The following is a 19,637-nucleotide window of genomic DNA, read 5'->3' on the forward strand; positions in this document are numbered from 1 at the left end:
ATAGATACTGGTGCTGCTGTTTCTGTTATCGATGCTGGATTTTGCCGCTCACTTCGTAAAGTAACGACGCCTCTCTCCGGATTGTCGCTTCGTACAGCCAGTGCTCAACCCATTCAACCGGCCGCAGTCTGTACAGCGCATGTGACCACTCAGGACGTTCTGTACACGATAGAGCTCATCGTACTTTCATCGTGCTCCCATGCGATTATCTTAGGATGGGACTTTCTGTTGCGTCACAACACCGTGATCGGTTGTGCTCGTGCTGAAGTTGAATTCTGCTCACTCGATGACCCACCCTCCGTCGACCACCAATCTTCGGCTACACTTGTCGTCAACGACGACACCTACATCCCTCCGTACTCTTCGGCAGCCGTACCAGTCTCGTGCGGCGCCATATTCGACGGGACGGTCTTCTTCACGCCCTCTCAGATCTTTGTTACCCGAAGAGCCCTTCCGTTGCCCTTTCCTGCTCTTGACCTTGTCACAGGATTCGCCACAATGCCCATTTACAACCATCATTCATCGCCGCTATCATTGCGTTGTCACGAGTGCCTTGGCCACGTCAAGACGGCCAACACCACACGAATCATCTCCGTCCCCGATGAGGTGCCTTCGACGGCCGTCCGTGAACTGGGTGTCCTTTCCACGCCTGACCCAGCATCTACAGATCTATTCCGACCGTTCATCGCAGAAGATTTGACACATGCGCAGCGATCAGAGCTCCTTACCATCCTTCAGCACTACCACCCTTCTTACGACGTTGCACAAACATAGCTAGGTCGTGCTTTAGCAGTCAAACACCACATCGACACTGGTTCTCATTCACCGCTACAGAACGCCCTGTCATCGCCGACCAGGTGGACGACATGCTCCGCTGAGGTGTCATTCGACCTTCACAGAGCCCATGGGCGTCTCTGGTGGTACTTGCCACAAAGAAAGACGGTTCCATCCGCTTCTGTGTCGATTTCCGGCGATTGAACAAGATCACGCTGAAGGATGTCTATCCACTGCCGCCCATTGACGATGCTCTGGACTCTTTACAGGGTTCCGAGTTCTTTTCCTCGCTCGACTTGCGGTCAGGTTACTGCAGGTGCCGATGGCGGAGGCCGATCGCCCCAAAACCACTTTTGTCATGCCAGACGGCTTGTATGAATTCACCGTCATGCCTTTCGGACTTTGCAACACGCCTGCTACCCAGGTGAAAATATTGCAACTGGAAACACTGGGACCAGTTCAACTGGTTTATGGTCAAATTCCCAGTTGGGACCCACTGGGGCCGATTTCCCAACTGGGACCCACTGGCAACTGGTCCCAACTGGGAATTTGACCATAAACCACTTGACCTGGTCCCAGTTGGCACCCACTGACAACTGGTCCCCACTGGGAATCCTGCCATAAACCACTTGATCTGGTCCCAGTTATTTCCAGTTGGCAGTGGGTCGCAGCGGGGGCCAGTGGCTCTTACTGAGATCTCAATAAGAGCCAGTTGCTCGTTGCAAATGGTGTCCCATTAGGAACTACTGTCTCAAGCTGCTCCCATTAAAAATTAAACCTGATGTGGCTATTTAATTCCTGGGGCTCCAGTGCAAGATAAAAAAAAAACAGCCTTGGATACTCCATCAAATGTTTATTTTACAAACATTACACAGCACTCAATTTTTTTAGTGTTTGGCGGCAATCCTGAATTTTTTCCGTGAGATTCACGTACCCGTGGACCATGGGAGAGCGTTGCTGCAAAATAAGAGGCAACATATGTTACATGCATGTCTCAGAATAGCCATATCAATTTATTATACACAGCAGACCAGACTTCTAAAAATTCACACTACGAACACTATTCCCGAGATCATGCCGGATTTAATCCGTTTTTTTTTTAAAGTCGCTTACCTCAGCGCCAAAAACATAAGAACTACGGGCAGTAAGGGGATCGAAAGCATCTTTGTTTCTACTCGAATGTATGTATCTACAGATGCAACAGGTTCGGGAATATCCATTTGCAGTGCAAAATACGGGCCTCTTTTTGCGCTTTCTTTAAAAGTCGCGGACGGAGCTACAAATTTGCACGAGTATACTTTATAGTTATTTAGCATGCCGTTCAAAATACAAGTATTGCACGGCACTCGTTTTCTGTGATGCTCCAAAACAAATGGCAGAAAATTAGCAAGCACTCCGCACAAACCCCTAAACAAACATATTACAGAGCAGTGCCGAAAGAACTTGTTTACAATGCGGTGTTCCATCGTCTGAACACTCAAAACACTTTGCATTGCATTATATCAAGATGTTCCCTAGGATATTGAATAACTAGCACTCGAAGCATAAGTGCATGATATATAGTTACCTTCAAACGGCTGCATCGCCGACAAGGCGCAGGCTTGCACAGCATTCCGCACACAATGGATACACATATCCGTGTTGTCACAGGAAAAAACACTTGTCCGGCGTTCACCCATAAAGACTTCTAGAGATGAAACTGTCGGACACTAATTCGACAAAATCTAAATTACGCACACCATCTGCACGTTCCTTTTGAAAAACAGCACAACTAAGCACCGCTTGCACGGACCACCACCACAGAACACATCCACCACTCGGGTCGGCAGCTAGCCCTCGTACACATGTGGTGTACGAAACTAGTATCGCTGTGTTTCTAAATTTTCTGCCTTTATTATCGAGCTTCTTTCTTCCAATAAATAGTGCGGAATTGGCATGAAATAATTCTTTTCAGTTTATTTTATGTGTAATCTTTATGTTTCATTACTTTACTGCTTCATTTGTTTGAGCGTATGAGATACGAAACTGATGTGACGGCTGTCGAGGCAGTTGGGGAGAGAGCAGAGAGAGTGTGTGTCGGCAGAATAGCCAGCATAGCCGCATAGCAGCATCGTAGACGTAGAAGCATGTCGGCGGCAGTCTCGCAAGTGGTAGCTCTCGGCTCTGCTCGATTTTTTTTTGTCGTACGTACGGAAGCAATCGCTGTGCTGCACACAAGCCAATCGAGCAGGCATGCTCTCAGTCAGACAACGGCAGCATAAACACCCCGACGTCAATCGGGCCCGCTTCGCCTGCGGGTATCCGCGATGGACGTAAAAAGATTGACAAACAGCTGATGACAGCAGTACTGATGCTAAAGAAAGCGTACGTTTGAGTGCACTGTGTTGCGCATTTGCTCAACGGAATAATCGACGATAATACACGATTTTAAAAAAATACATATCAGGTCAGGTAAGACTGTTTATATTATTGTAATGGGGTACAACGCGAAGAGGAGGATGACGTCTAAACAAGAAAAGATAATTCATTCGCAAACCATGAAACGCTATTTTCTTATTCTCTCATCGTCCTATCATCTGTGTTCATAACGGCCCCTTACAATACGAGGCCAGTGATCAGGTACCCCTCTGTGAGTATGACAAAAAACTCTTGGATAAAACCCATTCGCTCAAGTCCAGCAATGCTACGTCGTATACATTCGAGTTCAATTTTTTTTTCGTTCACTGTGAAGAATCGTACAACCAGAGTAACTGGTCGCACTTCGAGTTAGCGTACAATTGGGACCATTTGCTTCCAAAACTGGATATAGTTTCCAACTGGGACCAGCTGCCTCCAGTTCAACTGGTCATGGTTCCCGTTGGTGGCCAGTTGAGTTGTAACTGGGACCAGCTGCTAACTGGAACCAGTTGCAATTGGAACCAACTGGAACCAGTTGAGTTGTAACTGGGACCAGCTGCTAACTGGAACCAGTTGCAACTGGAATCAACTGGGACCAGTTGGTTTCCAACTGGGGCCAGTTGGCCCGCAACTGGGACCATTTGATCCCAGTTAACACCAGTTGAAACCAGTTGGATTCCCACTTACGCATTTTCACCTGGGTATGTTCTGCTGCCTGCTGCGTTTGCAACGCGCCTGCTATATATATATATATATAAGTCCCAAAGAAAAATAATTCACAAAAATGCTTCCGAAGCGCGGAATCAAACCAGCGACCTCTCTCTCCGCAGAGCGTGGCGCTAACCGCTACGCCACAAAGCGCAGATCCTTCAGGAAGCTAACGGTGAGCGTTATATACACACCCTTTACCGCTGGCAGGACTCAGAGACGGCAGGCGCCTATAAGCGTTTCTTCATTACCAGTGTAATGACGCGAGGAGCGCAACGGCACATTTAAAAGTCGTCAGCCAGCTAGCTCGCTTCTTCTAATTTTTGAGCAGGGAGAACCTTGCCCTTCTGTGGTCTGCTCGCGCGGTAGTTCCTGCCGGGGGCAGATGTTTTTGCAGCCTAGCGCGTCCATCATGGGCCCCTTTTCTTGCTATCGCACTCATTGCTTTGCCCTTGCGGCGAAACTGTGACTTTTTTATTTGCATACAAAACGGCAGAATAGTATAGCTCTTCATGGAAATAGCATAAATGAAAATCAGTAACAATTCTGGATTTTTATAAAAAATTCTAAGCAAATTGGTCATGTCAGTTATTTCTGATTTTAGTTTAGTTGCACTCTTGGATAGTTTTGACCAGAAACGAACATTTGTAAACTGTGAGGTCTGAAGATATGAGCCGCTCTCGGGAGCACACGGAGACGGCAGAGGTGGTCGAGCAAACCAACAACACGTTTATGTTTTTATTAACCTCTTCTTTTACATATGGCGAGCTCGCCTGCCGAATCTGATACACAACTAGTCACTTGCTAAATATCCTTATACAATGCTAATGAATTCCCGAAAAACATAACACACACTCAAGACAACATAAGACATACAATGCACTGCGAATGCGGCGTCGCCGATGCACGACTCACCACGAGGAGCCCGCGGGAAACGAGCCGCGGTATCGTCCTTCACGGACCCACCACGGGAGACATCCATCCACCACGCCGCCAAACCCAAAAAGAGACTCGTTGCTGCGCCGGCCTAACTTCTCCCGCAGGCGGCGCTGCCGGCGCCGCCGCGCTAACCCTAACCCGCGCGAACACAGTGCCACTACTCACTCGGACGCCATTTAGCTTACCTGCGGCCTATCCACGAGACGCGCGTGCGCTGAGGCGCAGACGGCTTTACAGGGGTGATAGCACCCCCACATCCCCCCAACCTTAAATCAACACATATCCTGGTAAAAAAAACTGAAAACAAACAGCTACACAAGCTCTACGAAAGAAGACAACACATGTGGCACAAATGTGCCTAAAGATTGTCCGTGCACCGCGACAAAGCCGCTGGTCGACACCACTGCACTGGCTTGGCGACTTGACCTCAGTCCCGGAACCGCAAAGGCAGTGTGGCCATTGGCGCGAGAGAGCGTCGCTCGCGCCAACACGTCCTCCGATTGCAAGCAGCACTCACGAAGGCTCCAGTTTGAAGGCAGCTGCGCAGGTCACAGGCATGTCCATTGCCCGAGATGTCTCGACCGCATTCCGAAGGCGATGTGCAGAAGACTGCGAGCCGCGGGTTACGTCAATCCCGCTGCGTACACTCAAAACACTCTCGACAGAACGGTGCAGTAGGACAAAGGGAAGGGAGCTACGGGAGCATGCGCCCATGTGGTACAATGTTCAGTACGGCTAGCAATGACATCGGCGGTGACCGAGACGCCAAATTCAAGTCAACAAAGGCTGCTTTTCTTAATTCAATTGTGCAACGCAAGCTAAAATGAGGGAAGCAGAGTGTAAAACCTCAACGCCACGATCCAACGGGTTGTGTCCCACGTGCGACAGGTAGCTCCGCTGAGCCTTAGGCCTAATGAGTCGCTCGACAACAACCGGCATCGAACAAGCACCCCACACAGACGCAGAAGAGGCAGCCGCGAGGAGACATCAGCTCTGTCAGGTGGCCCTACGTGCTCGCTGCACACAGCAGCTTATCGAGCGATCGGTGCCCACCGTCTCGGACGGTGTCACGACGCCCCAGCGTCGAGCCGCAATACCAGCAGCAACGACACCCGTGGCCCCTGGCCACCTGGCTACACAAGCCGCAACTCCCAGAGTCAAAGAGACAGAAGAAACTATTTACAGAAAACTCGGACCACCTACGAGGCTTCCGTACTCACTCGCTTCAGGCTTGCCTACAATCCACGTGCTCTATATGCCTCGCTCTCCCAGGATGCAAACCACGTGGCTGTCGTACTGACAACTCAACGACGTTCTTAAAAATAAAAATCAACCACTTGCGAACATAAAAAACTCTTAGCATGCCAACAAGTTCAAACACGCCACAGCAACCGATCTCCTCGCTCTCAAGAAAGCACGCCGCCGATGCTAGTAATGAAAATCTCCCCCTAGGCCTACTCTAACCCGGCTCACACAAAGCTTGCCCCGAACCGCGAAAACTGTCGTCTGTTGCCCCAAGAGCTCTACGTTGCGCAGCCAGTGTGAGGTCTGAAGAGTGATCGCCGCTCTCAGGACACACGGAGACAGTAGACGCCGTCGGGCAAACCAACTTGTGTTGATATTTATTAACTTGCTTTTTACATACGGCACACTCGCTGGCTGAATCCTATACAAACTAGTAACACGCTAAACCTTATACAATGACAATGAATACCTGGAAAACATAACAAATACTCAAGACAACATAAGACATATAATGCACCACGCATGCGGCGTCGCCGATGCACGACTCACCACGAGGGGCCCAAGGGAAACGAGCCGCGATATCGTCCCCCACGGACCCACCGCGGGAGACGTCCATCCACGCATGCCGCCAAACCCAAAAAGAGACTCGCTCCTGTTTTCTATGCGGGCCTAACTTCTCCTGCAGGCGACGCTGCCAGCGCCACCGCGCTAACCCTAACCCATGCGAACGCAGCGCCACTACTCGCTCGGACGCCATTTAACTTACCTGCGGCCTATCTGCGAGACGCGCGTGCGCCATGAGGCGCAAACGGCTTTACAAGGGGTGATAGCAACCCCACAAAACATCAGTTCTAGGCCAAAAGCATATGGGTGACAGGACCACTCTACTGCACTCTGCTGCAGGCAGGCTATGTTCCTGCTTGAAGCCACTTTTGGAAGGTTTGCCATATGCAGTGACAGATTCAGCCCTCTCGTATTTAGAAAAGAGCGCACAGCAAGGCGCTGTACTCGCTCGGTCTGATTTTATACAAGACTCCCACGCTCCACTCGCAAACTCCACGGTAGGTCGAACAATCAAAGTACCTTCAGCCAGGAGACACTCGCTTTAATTTTTGTCACATCATTCTTAGCTTTCTCTGAACGAAACACGAGGAATTTTGAGGGCTCGTATTTTCTTTGCTGGACACAGCATTGATTAGAACTAACAGAGAAGAAAGCCAAGGAGAGTATGGGGGGTGTTATTTGTAGTGATCGTGATGTAAATGTGAAGAAAGTAAAGTGGACGAAAAGATCGCTTGTCCCCGGCAGGGACCGAACCTGCGACCTTCGAATAATGCGTCCAATGCTCGAGCGCTGAGCTACGGAGGCAGTTATCCTCCCGTTCAGCCTATGGGGTATATACAGTCAAACCGGGGTATATCGAACTCGCCAAAAAACGTTTATTAGTTTGATATATGGCATAATTCGATATAGGCCCGCTATAGGATTTTCACACAAAGGCACATAACAATAAGAAAAGTACTTTATTAATATGGTGGCTTACTTGCATGCCCTACTTTGGAACAAAATAGTCCTGGATTTTCTTCTGTGTCAACGACTTCGCTGCCTGCGACAGCACGCGCGCCTCCACATTGTCAACGAGTCGGAGCAGCTGAGGCCGCAACCTTCCACATTCACGCAATAGCGCCGGACCAACGCAAGTGCACTAATCACTTCGGAGGATGTAGGCAATGGGCCATCGTCAATTTCCTTATTGCTGTCGCTTTGGCTCGTGGTCGGCACGACGTCTGCAACGTAGTCCTCATCTTGTATCTCACCCATGATGGCGACATCATCGTCCGCACTGACGAACTCGTCGAATGTCGATCCGGCGATAGCTCCCGGGAACTCTGCCAGCTCGCTCCAAACTTCGGCGGAAACACCTGCGGTGTCTTCAGTGCTGTCATCGGAATTTGGGGTGTCATCACCAGGCATGCGGAAGCCGGCATGCCTAAAGCAGTTCTGGATCGTCTCCTTCGTGACATCTGCCCACGATCTACTCAACATAGAAAGAGCTCCGAGCAAGTCGATCTTAAAGGGGTGGTGCCACCAAATTTGTGGCTTGCGCATTCTTTGCTGTAAGCGTTTCCTATAGCTCCAGGAAGCATGATGCGCGCACCAAGATTCATGTATTCTCGCTAGATAGTGTAATATCGCCTTTTGATGTGGACAAATTTCGGTTTCGGTTTCTGGGCGCCGAGGTTGGGCAGTGACGTAGAAGTGTAGGAGGCATGGTCACGTGACCACACAAGGCTGTGACGCACTTAGCCAGGAAGCGATCGAAACTGGGCGAGTGATGTAGCAATCGATGCTTTGCCTGTACTATAGTGAATTAGAATATATTCTAGTTCACTACAGCCAGTACGTACGTTGCGGAAGTGGCGGAGGTCCGGAGGTCACTCACGTTACTACAGCAGATTTGGTGTGACGTCACTACAACTTTCGTTGACCATCCTACAGATCTACGTCAGTGTTGGCGCGCTAGCGATGGGTTTCGATCGGGAGAATGGGCATTTAGGTACAATTTGGAAGTGAATTAAAATATATTCTAAACGTTTGCAGTGTCCGTCCCTTCGTGTGGAATGTCCTTGCATATAGAGGAAACCCACAAGGGGCTTGTTATAGCCTCGAAATTTGATGGCACCACCCCTTTAAGCTCCCTGCCGACACGAAGGTTCTGCAGCAGCCTCTCCACCAGGCGCTTCCGATAGCCGGCTTTCAGTGCGCGTATAACGCCTTGATCCAGTGGTTGCAGTACAGGCGTAGTGTTTGGGGGCAAAAAATGCAGCTCGATGTTGCTGAAGGTCGTACTGCAGTGGTGCGACGAACAATTGTCCACGAGCAGGCACACCTTGCAATTTTCGCCTACCAAATCTTCATTCCACGACGATAGCCACCTGCCGAAAAGCTCCCCGGTCATCCACGCTTTTGAGTTTGCTCGGTAGGTAACTGGAAGCGACAGCGCATTTCGAAAACACCGCGGTGCCGTGCTTTTCCCGATAACCAGAGGTCGAAGCTCTTTCGATCCGTCTAAATTAGCTGCCATTAGCACGGACACACGAGCTTTGTTTGCCTTGCCGCCGCAAATCTTGTCGCCACGACACGCAAGTGTCTTGTTTGGCAACATTTGCCAAAATAGAGCGGTTTCATCCGCATTGAAGATATCTTGATATCTTGCTGCGATATCTCGCCAGTTTTCCTCGAGCCATTTGTCTACGCTGTCCAGGTCCGCCACTCTGCTTTCACCTGTAACAGCTTTGCCAACGATGTCGTGCCGTTCTTTGAACCGTTGGAGCCAGCCTGAACTGCCTTGGAAATCGTTCCTGCCAAGCAGGAAAGCAAGGTCCTTGGCTTTCTGCTCGATCATAGGGCCGGACACCGGGATGTTTCGCGACCGAACGTCCACAAACCATTTGTAAACGGCCGCTTCAACATTTTCGTACACAGCAGTGCGCACACGTCGGGCGCCACGGGCACACCTGGCCTTTTGTCCGGCTTGGCCCTGATGTCTGCGTTGTTCTTCAGGATAGTACTCAAGGTGCTCCTTGGAATTTTGTACGCGGCGGCGACGTCGGACTTCTTTTCACCGCGCTCGACCCGATTTATGATTTTGAGTTTCGCGGCGAACGGCAAATTCTGCCTCTTTGCACAAGCCATGACAACAGCGCGCCAATAAAGTTCACAGAGCACCAACAGGCAACACCACCAGCTGGACCACGCTGAATGAGGACTCGAGGAAAACAGGCAGCAGCAGGCACACAAGCATAAAGAAAGAAAAAATGGCGCTCACTTCTACCGCCTCCGCGCCTCGGAGAAGGCACGACGGCCTCTGATTGGCTGTAAGCGCTGCGAGCGGGCCAGGATCATTTCTTGCAGGGGGGTGTTCGCCCGTGCACAACCGGGTCTAAACCACTTTTTCTAGGGTGGCGCCGGCAGTTTTCCCCGCCACCGCGAGGGAAAGCCAACTTGCTGGGGCACTTTTGAGGCACATGGAGTTTGATATATCGGTTGTCGTTGCTATTTTCGTTCGATGTAACAGTAACTTTTGCTATATATTCTCAATGTAAATTTACCGTGTTTAGAAATTGTTCGATATACGGGATAATTCGATATAAACAGGTTCGATATAGTCGGGCTCGACTGTATGTGCATTTAAACCTGGGAGTGTTAGTCAGCGCCGCTAGTAGCCATGACGGCGAGCATGGAACACTCTTTTCTGCCTGCTGGCATCATGAAGCATGTGATTTTTTTACGAGCTGGCAGCTGACCAAGCTGCCAAAGTAAAGCTTAATTATATAGAGCGAACTTGGGCTGTTGGTGTAGCATAGTGAAACACACAGTGCAAAACTATGATGGGGACATAGGAAGGAAACACACACAGTAATGAAAGCACTGTGTGCGCTGTGTGTTGCCTTCCTGTGTCCTCGTCCTAGTTTCGCGCTGTGTGTTTCACTTAATTATATACTAAATGATCGTCGACCCGTGACCTCGTGATGCACAAGCAGCAGACAACGCTCTCCCGGAGCGAGCATCGGTCCAGTGGCGAGACGTGCTGGAGCAACATGGCAGAAGCAGCCAATCCGAGGCCTCGAAACGAACGTCAAACGTTTGCTTTTTGTACACTTGTTCTGAATGGAGGAGCTAGCGAGGAATTTTAATACGGAGAAATGCTCTTTCCGATGAGCCCAGAATGGCAGCCCCTGGTTGCGGCGTTTTGGGGCTACAACATTTTTTTTAAAAACGCCATTTTTTGTGTGATTTCTGCATAAATTTTCGCCACGTCGGCAGGCGCAACAAATTTTTTACAGCACTTCCATGAAGTTTTCAGTGAGGATATTTGGGAATCAAATAGAAAAGGGGCTACAGTAACTGAAAATGTGACTTTCAGAAAATCATTTTTTTTTCCCCGTGGTAAGAAAGCCGCGTCCCCATTAAGCATAAATCCGTTCTTTGACCACATTTGTGACTCTTAATTCTCTCCGGTTATAACAGACCCATTCAGCGTTTACATAAAAGTCTGTTGCACTTGGATTTTACATACTCCCTTTACAACAGACCAATATCCTCTTCACTATGAAGGTGTGTTGTAAGTAGGTTATTCTGTTTGTTACACAGCTACACCTAAATTCATTTTACTACTGGAGGACTTGCACTATACACCAATTTCACAAGGAGGCTGCCATTTTTAAAGCTTGCCACCGCCGCAGCGCCGTCTAGCGTCTGCGATGTTTCGCCGCCCTTACAGTGTTCCGCGTCTGTGTATGCAGCGTATACGCTCAGTTCACAAGCTATTGCTCTTCTTCGCGGTACACGGGCAAAACAGAGCAACGCTTCACGAGTTTAAAGGCTCTGGTAAATAATCGCTTAGCTGTCAGCTTCAAAATGGCTGAAACAGCAAGCAGCGGCGGCCCACAAGACGTTCCCGCAGCAGCACCGACGATGAGTAGAATGCCAATGCAGTTCTTAAGCAGCATCAGTAAATTGGCAATTGCTTTGTATGCTTTGGCATAGCTGACCTCGGTGTGGTTCTTGGAATATGCGCTATAAGAGAGCGTTAACATTTAGGACAACTCGAAGTAATCGGAGAAACGTAAATGGAGACGAGCGAACACGTAGGCCATTGTCCGGCTGCGCGCTAGGTGCGCGCACTAGAGTTTAAGATGACTCGCAGGTTTCCGTGCCGCGATTATGCAAGTTAAACGTAACTCTAATCCCTAACAGACCATTTGGTTCCGCTTAGCGCGTCGCAATACAATGTTCATGGAACGGCGGGGCACAAACACCGATGCCTGTGTTCATTCGTGTCGCCGTCGTAGTTAAAAGCTTGTGGCCTCTAATCGTTGCACAGGATAAGAAATAGATGTACGACGGGTGAGCTCAAAATTCGGCGTAGAAACAACACTATGATAAAATGAAAATAAGCCTGTTGCACGTCTGGAAGCATGACATGGCGTAAGTTCGCTTCGGCACGAGCCGCCGCCACTAGCGATACGCCGAAAGGGCGCCCGCTTTTGGTAACATTATTGTCAGTTTGTTTTCTGGCGAGTATTTGAGAAGCATTACGACGAGCGCATGTGTCCAAGTAACGACCTGGCTTTAACGAACGTGGGCCGATTATTCACGACACCCAGGTTGCCGCGCGAAAAAAACAAACAAAACGTGCGGTTGTCATAATGCTACCTTAGTTATTGTCACAAAATTGTCAAGTCGAGAAAGAACGTGCTCTCGACGAAACGTTAGAGACGCGCACCTGCGCCAAAGCACATGTCATGCAGGCCTTTCTGTCATGTAGATTGGAAAGTGCTAATTCGATAACCTCGAAATTGCAGGCACAAAGATGGAACATTTTCTAACCGCAGGCATTGTAAATCACGTGCTGTAGCATAGAAATCAGAGAGGTTGATGTATGAGAGAACAACTCTTGGCCAAACATTTTGTGTATTAATCGTCAGCCTTGACATTGGTTCTCTTTGGTGCAGATGATAAAGTGTAGCAGCACCCAAGCACAATCACAAGCTGGTGTGATGACTTGAAAATGTGGCCATAAGTGAAGACACCACATATACTATTTGCAGCAGAAGAAGGAGTGTGACCTGAGAAAGCGAAGTCATTTAAAAGCATTGTGCACTTCGCATGCCTCGGCTGCCAGTCTTTCAGGCTTCCATGCTGTTCCGCAGCCAAACACAGTGCAGTGGTAGCTTGTCGACTTGTTCTCGTCCGATTTCGATTTGCAGCAGCACAATTGCTTCAGCGCTCGAAAATGGAACACGCTGACCTCTCACGCACCACGCAATGCAAACTCGGAATCCGCACACACCCGGCAGCGGTCGGCCGAGGTGGAGAGAGGAAAAGCGGTGAAAATACACCGGTTCGAGGCTACGCTCCTCCTCTCTGTGAAAACGGTCTATACATTCTAGGTTTTCTTTTGTAGGCTTTACATGGTGTCTTTATCAAAAGATATTGATGAATCTGGAGCAATAACACAAATGTTCTCTATCTGGGCGTCTGTGAAATACTGAATTCTCTCTGCGAGTAGCGCAATGGCTGACAAGCACCTGCAGGAGCCATGTTGCTCAAGGCAAAATAAAATGTCTTCAGCATGCTAGACCACATGTTTGTTAGTGTTTGAAGAAACACTGGCTTCAATTAAAGCTACTTCAAGTCTACCAACACTTAAGTCAAGCCATAAGTAGTTTCATTGAAACCTCTTTCAAAAATTTTTTTACACTAACTCGACACTTAAAAACTATATTTTCGTTCCCCCAGGTTGCGTATCTCCACGGTGCGACCATAACCTTAAGGCTGCAGTTCCATCATGCCGCAGTAACACTGGTTATGCTTCTTCTCTGCCGCAAACAAGCAGTGGCTGGAACCACCTTCCTGCCTCCATTGCTGCAATCGAAGAACATGCCACCTTCAGTTTGCAATTAATGACACATTGTTAAGCACTGTAGCCCGAGAGTATGAAAACAAATAAGTGACACGTTCAAGGATGTCATGGAGATGGGATGGCAGTTACTTACCTTGCCTCCGCCTTTGAAGGTGAGAGCTAGCCATTTAGTAAGGCACTCGTTTTGAAAGAAGCAGTGAATATTTCCACTAAAAAGTTAGAAACTCAGTCACAGTAACATTTTAGAAATGCACTCAGTATTTTATCGAGACCTGAACTTTTTCTCACGTCTGGGTTGAGTGCTATAGTTCCTTCACCAGTACATTTCTTGTTTCCTTTAGCCTCTTCAACAGGACATTCTTTCTGGGAGGAAAGCAGCATGACAAAGTAGATTTTTCTGCTGCTGCATGTGATCAATACAGTCAAACCCACTTGTAACAATAGTTAGACGAAAATTTCATTGTTATAAGCGATAATTGTTATAAACGGGTTGCACGTAAAAAACAAAATAGAGGGCTGTTGTGAGAATACTTTAACATGGATTGGATATACCAACAGACGTCAGTGACAAGGACGACAAAGCTGCTGATTTTTCAGACACGCTTGAAAGTTCACGTGCTTTCACGGGACCGCCGCAAGCGCCATAGGGCCAATGTATGACAATGTCTGAAGTTTCGCATGCAGAAACTCTTCCAAGTCTCATCTTTTTACTCAAATTGCATGTCCGAAAGCGCATTAACAGAAGCCATCGCTGCTTCTGCACCATAGCAGATTTCAAAAGTCAGCTTTGCTGCAATGCCACAACGCTATGTGCTGAAGGGAAGATGATGGCTTTTTAAGGGCTCATTTCTTAGTTAGACACAATATTAATGAGAACTAACAGACAGTAATGCCAAAGAAAGTATAGGGGATGCTATTCGTTGTAATTAGGATAAAGTGTGAACAAAGTAAAGTGGACGAAAAGATAACTTGCCGCCGGCAGTGACCGACGGCAAGTTATGGCTGCAACTGGCCTTGGCTGCGACTGGCGCTGACTAACACCCTAGGTTTAAATGCACATATATACCCCATAAAGTGGACGGGAGGATGACCGCCGCCGTAGCTCAGTGGTAGAGCATCGGACGTGTTATTCGAAGGTCACAGGTTCGGTTCCTGCCAGCGGCAAGTTATCTTTTTGTCCACTTTACTTTCTTCACACTTTATCCTAATTGCAACGAATAACATCTCCTATACTTTCTTTGGCATTACTGTCTGTTAGTTCTCATTGACGCTATGTGCCGAAGCATACTGTGAATCCGAAGGTGCACTGGAGGATGTTGGGGTTGTTGGCGGGGGTTCAGCAGCTTGAATTTCTCGTTTGCTTCTTTCTTTTCAAGGATTTTGCATTCCATTACCTTTTGGCACTGATACCCAACAGCAAGAATTTATTGTTATAACCAGTAATGCGGCATGCAGGCATTGCTGTAAGCAGGTTATCTCACCATAGAAACATACCAAAGTGCACAGTGCAGAAGCTTCTCATTGTTATAACCAATATATTGTTAAAACCAGTATCGTTACAAGTGGGTTCGACTGTATCAGTTCTTTCTGTTCAGTCTGTCCATGCCAACTGGTTGTGCCATGGTTTTGCCCCTTGCAGCTCGATGGTAATCCGTGACCTGACGTTGCGGAGTGCGGCCAGCTTTGGGTCGTTCCACCTGATCCGCCTCCTGTACGACGAGTACATGTTCTACCTGGTGGAGCACCGAGTGTCCAAGGCCACGGGAAAGACACCCATTGCCGTCATGGGAGAGGTGGGCCTGCTTCCCTGTTTTTTTTTTTTGCTTTTTCAGACACCACTGGCTGCTCATCATTTGGTTCGGTTGTACAGTTAACATGTTTCACGCTGTGCAGTCTCCTTGTGGTTGCTCCTTTCTGCAGCTTTTGTTGCCTGGATTTTATCAGCATACTGTGTGTTCAATTGACAGTGAATAACTTTTAGAAATGTCCAGGACAGCACCCACATAGTATTTCAACCAAGCACTAGAAGCCAGACCATCAAAAGCACACGGCACTGTACTGTCTTGCCTTGTCATTGATGCACTAGTAGCATGTGATATTTCTGATCTATGCGGGTTTCAGCCATAAAAACTGTTAGCACCGCTCAGCACAGGCCACGCCGCAGTGTTTGTAACGCTTCACGATTGTTTCAGATTGTTCTGTGATTACACACAGGACATGAGTAGTCAAGTGTATTCGGGAGCTTACCCAAGCACCAATGATAACGTTGGAAGGGTCAATCACCGATGCGTAGAAGATGTCGCGTTCCGTCAATGACTTTGCTGGCCAATTTTAGAGTATAGCGTGCATTGCTTGCACTCTGAGTTTTCGTATTTTCGGCACAGACTGCACCCTATAACGATGGAGCGACACAACGTAATAACAGCAGCAGCAGAAGAAGCCGACACTGCAGCCTAATCAGAATGCACGCATTCCTGCCCACTTCGTCGGCTATTTCTGTCGCCACTCGTAGCCAAGGCGACGAGTGTGGAACACTCCTTTTTGTCAGAGGGAATCACATGATCTTTGCACAAAGTGGCAGAGTTAAAGGGACACAAAGAGAGCAGTGATTTTTCCCATATTAGTAAATTACTAGAGCTGTGCGAATAGCAAAATTTTGGGTGTGGAGCGAATTCAAATATTGAAGCTTGAGTGCAAATTGAATCGAATATTTTTCGAATACTTCAAAGCAAAATTACAGAAAAAAGGTTGCAGAGGATCCCTAAGCATATTCTTATGAGATAGCAACATGAAAGCGTTTCTTTTGGCTAGGTTGGTGAAGCACTGGAGATGTGGTGTTTCCTTGTTGTCTTATCAAGAATGAGGCAATGCAGAGGCCGAATCGTATTTATTTACATGATCTAGTGTAACCAAAGTGGTCGACAAGACTTTACACGTGGAAGGAAAAGACTCTATTTCCTCAACATCTCCTTCAATTTCTGCGGAGGCCCAACTGATTTGGTGGACAAGGGCGTGCTTCCTTCGAGTCCGGAGTTCCTAATTTGCCCCATAGACATCAATGTATCAGAATGTCTGAACTTTCGGACGCTGAAAATCTTCGGCGTACGATTTTTCATACTTCCTGCCCAAATTTCAGGTCCGAAACGGCATTAATTAAAGGCCCACCTCTGCCGCATCTATTATCTCGTAGGTTCGAACCAGTGCTTTCGTGAGTCGATCCGTTTGTGCACGTAGCAGAGTCCGAAAGGCAGCTTTGCCGAAATGCCAGAGTGTGGTGGGATGTAGCATGTCAAAAATCGGAAGAGCCACTGTCACGGCGCTAACGGCACAGTGCAGCCGGTGCGGCAATGTCTTTACGGATAAGCACCCGAAATGCACAAAGGGTGGCAGGCGGAAAATGCACCAGTACGGCTTAATCTCCGACAACCCTTCTGATAAGAATCTTCAGCTCACTAGTGCATGTGGTTTTTTTATCATGAAAAAAAGAATGTAACCAGAGCGTTGAGCTGGCTTGTCTGAAGGAAGGGCAAGGCCGCATTTGTTGCTGAGCAAAACACTGGTTGTGCTTGCAGTTCCTGGGCATGGGAGCCAAGGGAGCCTCCTACAGTGCACTGAGCTGTGACGTGGTTGTTGAAAATGGCTCGTCGCCATCCTCGTCTTCGACCAGCTCGACACGTCCAACCTCGGCCGGGTACAGCATGGTTCTGGCCAATGGCTGGCCAGCCACCATCGTGAGTCAGGCACCAATGGTGGAAAACGAAAGCTCTCCAGCCAAGAAGCTCAAGAGTGTCTAGTCAGTGGAAGGTGTCGCCAGCTAGGAACCGCTGTGGCCTCAATCACGTGGCTTCTGGAGGAAGCACGCCTTGTCAAATTTCATGTCCTAATTTTCTTACTGGTGAAAAAAAAAAAAAAGACTCCTGTTTTTATCGCCTGAAGGAGGTGATGAATTAAGATAGTTGTGTCGCTGTCATTCTTGAGAGAGCAAGTTCCACGCCATCGTTTGCTGCCTGATTCGCAGGTCGGTTCAGTGTGACTGCAAGCTGAGGCCAGAAACTGGCTGCATGAACAGTTGGCAAGGAAAGACTCTGAGCTGCCTTTCTGCCCGAGGTTGTCTGATATGGGGTGGAACTATTGTGAACATTTTTGACAGAGCAAGTCACTAGAGAGCCAAACATTGGCGTTGGCTTCTTCTTTCCTGGGTTTTCAGGTGAGCCCTTCTAAGATCAAGACAGGTGTGACGTACAGTCTGTTATGCCTTCACGCAGTGATCTTGTTCTGCTTTTTGCTCCAAGACAAATGGATGAGTAGTTGTTCTGTGGAAGAAGCACTTATTGCAGCGCCGCAAGCTCGTGTGACGAGCAAGAAGGCTGTGCCTCCATCGTGACAGCTAGCTTCCATTGCCTTTCAGTCATGCCCTGGCCTTGCATGTGCTCCCCTTCCCGTGGGAGAGTTTTTTCCATCGCTTGAACTCGTTGTTGGCCTAGTTTTTGTGCATACCTGAAGGTGAGAGGTTGCATGAAGGAAAGACACAAGGAAGGGCCTTCCTTTCACTCTCAAGTTTGTTCCATCCGCTACTTTGAGAACGTAGGACAGAGCCCATTGTGTGGCTCTGAATAATTTTGATACAGTCTGGATCATATCAATGGTTTTGTACAGAGCATGCCGGTGGGCACAACACTTGTAAATACTGCATTTCTCTTTGCCCTTGAAATTGACGGTGTAGTCGCAGCTTTTCTCTTCTGCTGGTGGCAGAGGTGTGCTTTGTTCTCTTTCAGTCATTCCTAATGAGGCCATAAGGACAGTGGTGTTCAAAGTAATTATGGCAGTGTCACCTCGAATGTCTGTGTAAGAGCAGAGCTGGCCTTCCGCTTAGAGGTGTCAATTGCATCCTAGTCATGCCCTACCTTCGGCCATTGCACAGATTGCCTGCAAAGGTACAGATGAGAGCCTGTGGCCTTGAACTTGCAGCATATACATTGCACCCAGTGTGTTTACTATGTTGGAAGTCTTTATTGTGGCCCATCTTGGAGACAGTGCCACTTAAAGCATTTTTAAAGTGACTTGTGTGTTATTTGCCAACTGACAGTTGCCATATTTCTTTTATCGCACAATGCAGCTTGAAATGGCAGGTGTTTTTGTTGTGGTGCCGAAAGTGTGTTTTGTTTTGAACATTAAGTCGGCCTCTGTGTTCACCATGTTTATCTGAAGGTGGAGCGAAAGGAAGCGCCTCAGATGTCGTGTGCCTTGAGTGCTGTCCTTTCATAGGCATCGTTAATTGCTTTTGTCATACGTGTTTGATTGGCCATTACAATGTTCTGACAGACGTATGTAAAAATACGTCAGCACCACGCAGTCATGAAACAGTGGAGCACAAAGGGGAAAATTCGAAGCAAGGTGGACGAGCTGAGGACCATCGCTTCAGTTTGCCTTTCATTTTGACTGAAGAATAGAGGTTTTGCAAAATGGATGAATTTCTCTAGCTTCATTCGCTTCATCCCTGTGTGCTAACGAAAAGGCTCCCCACTTCTACGCACCTTATAGCTAACTCCAGTAACAGTGGAACAGCTGCCTGCAGTTCTTGGCTAGGCAGGAAAGCACAGATGTAAAAAAGGAAATGTGCTATTGAGCTCAATTGCATTGTGCGAGCTGTGACTGGAAAGTGTTGAAAAGGTTTTACGCTATGAGCAGTGCAGCACTGCACTTCTGCTCTGCAACATGCCAGTGTGGCTTTTGATTGACCGCTCGCTGCTGTCTCCTTCGGTAACATTTAAGTTTTTCAGTTGAGATTCTCGCAGTAATATAGTGCTCTTCATAGGCCCTGATCTGGCCACCTGTTGCAACTGGTAATGAGGTACCTTTTGAGTCTTAGCTACAAACCTTCATCTATAGTGGATTTGAGCACATGTGATGGCGTCAAAGAAAGTTTTTTGCATACTTAGGGATCAACTTACGTTGCAGTGATGGGCTAGCCGTCTGCTGGGTTATGAGATGCAAATCAACATTAAATTGCAGTACTTTAAAGGCGTGTGTGACAGAGAAAGAAAGCCTGTATCTGTGATAAGACTGGGTGATTTGTAACCACCAAAACTGCTCCACGTAGTGCTAAATGTTACGCTAGGATAGGTGTTTTGTTTTGCACAAACAA

The 19,637-nt window shown here is 48.1% G+C and overlaps 1 protein-coding gene across 1 annotated transcript in view; it reads left to right on the top strand.

Moving 5' to 3' along the window:
- The window catches only part of LOC119377023 (transcription factor RFX3-like), a 258,351-nt gene extending 240,751 nt beyond the window's left edge, over positions 1-17,600 (top strand). The window contains 2 exon segments of the mRNA XM_037646658.1: positions 15,132-15,285; positions 17,065-17,600. Of these exon segments, the coding sequence (XP_037502586.1) occupies positions 15,132-15,285; positions 17,065-17,286 (376 nt within the window). The 3' untranslated portion in view covers positions 17,287-17,600.
- Positions 17,601-19,637: the final 2,037 nt, after the last annotated feature.

Source organism: Rhipicephalus sanguineus, unplaced genomic scaffold (assembly GCF_013339695.2).
Source record: "Rhipicephalus sanguineus isolate Rsan-2018 unplaced genomic scaffold, BIME_Rsan_1.4 Seq320, whole genome shotgun sequence".
NCBI lineage: Eukaryota > Metazoa > Arthropoda > Arachnida > Ixodida > Ixodidae > Rhipicephalus > Rhipicephalus sanguineus.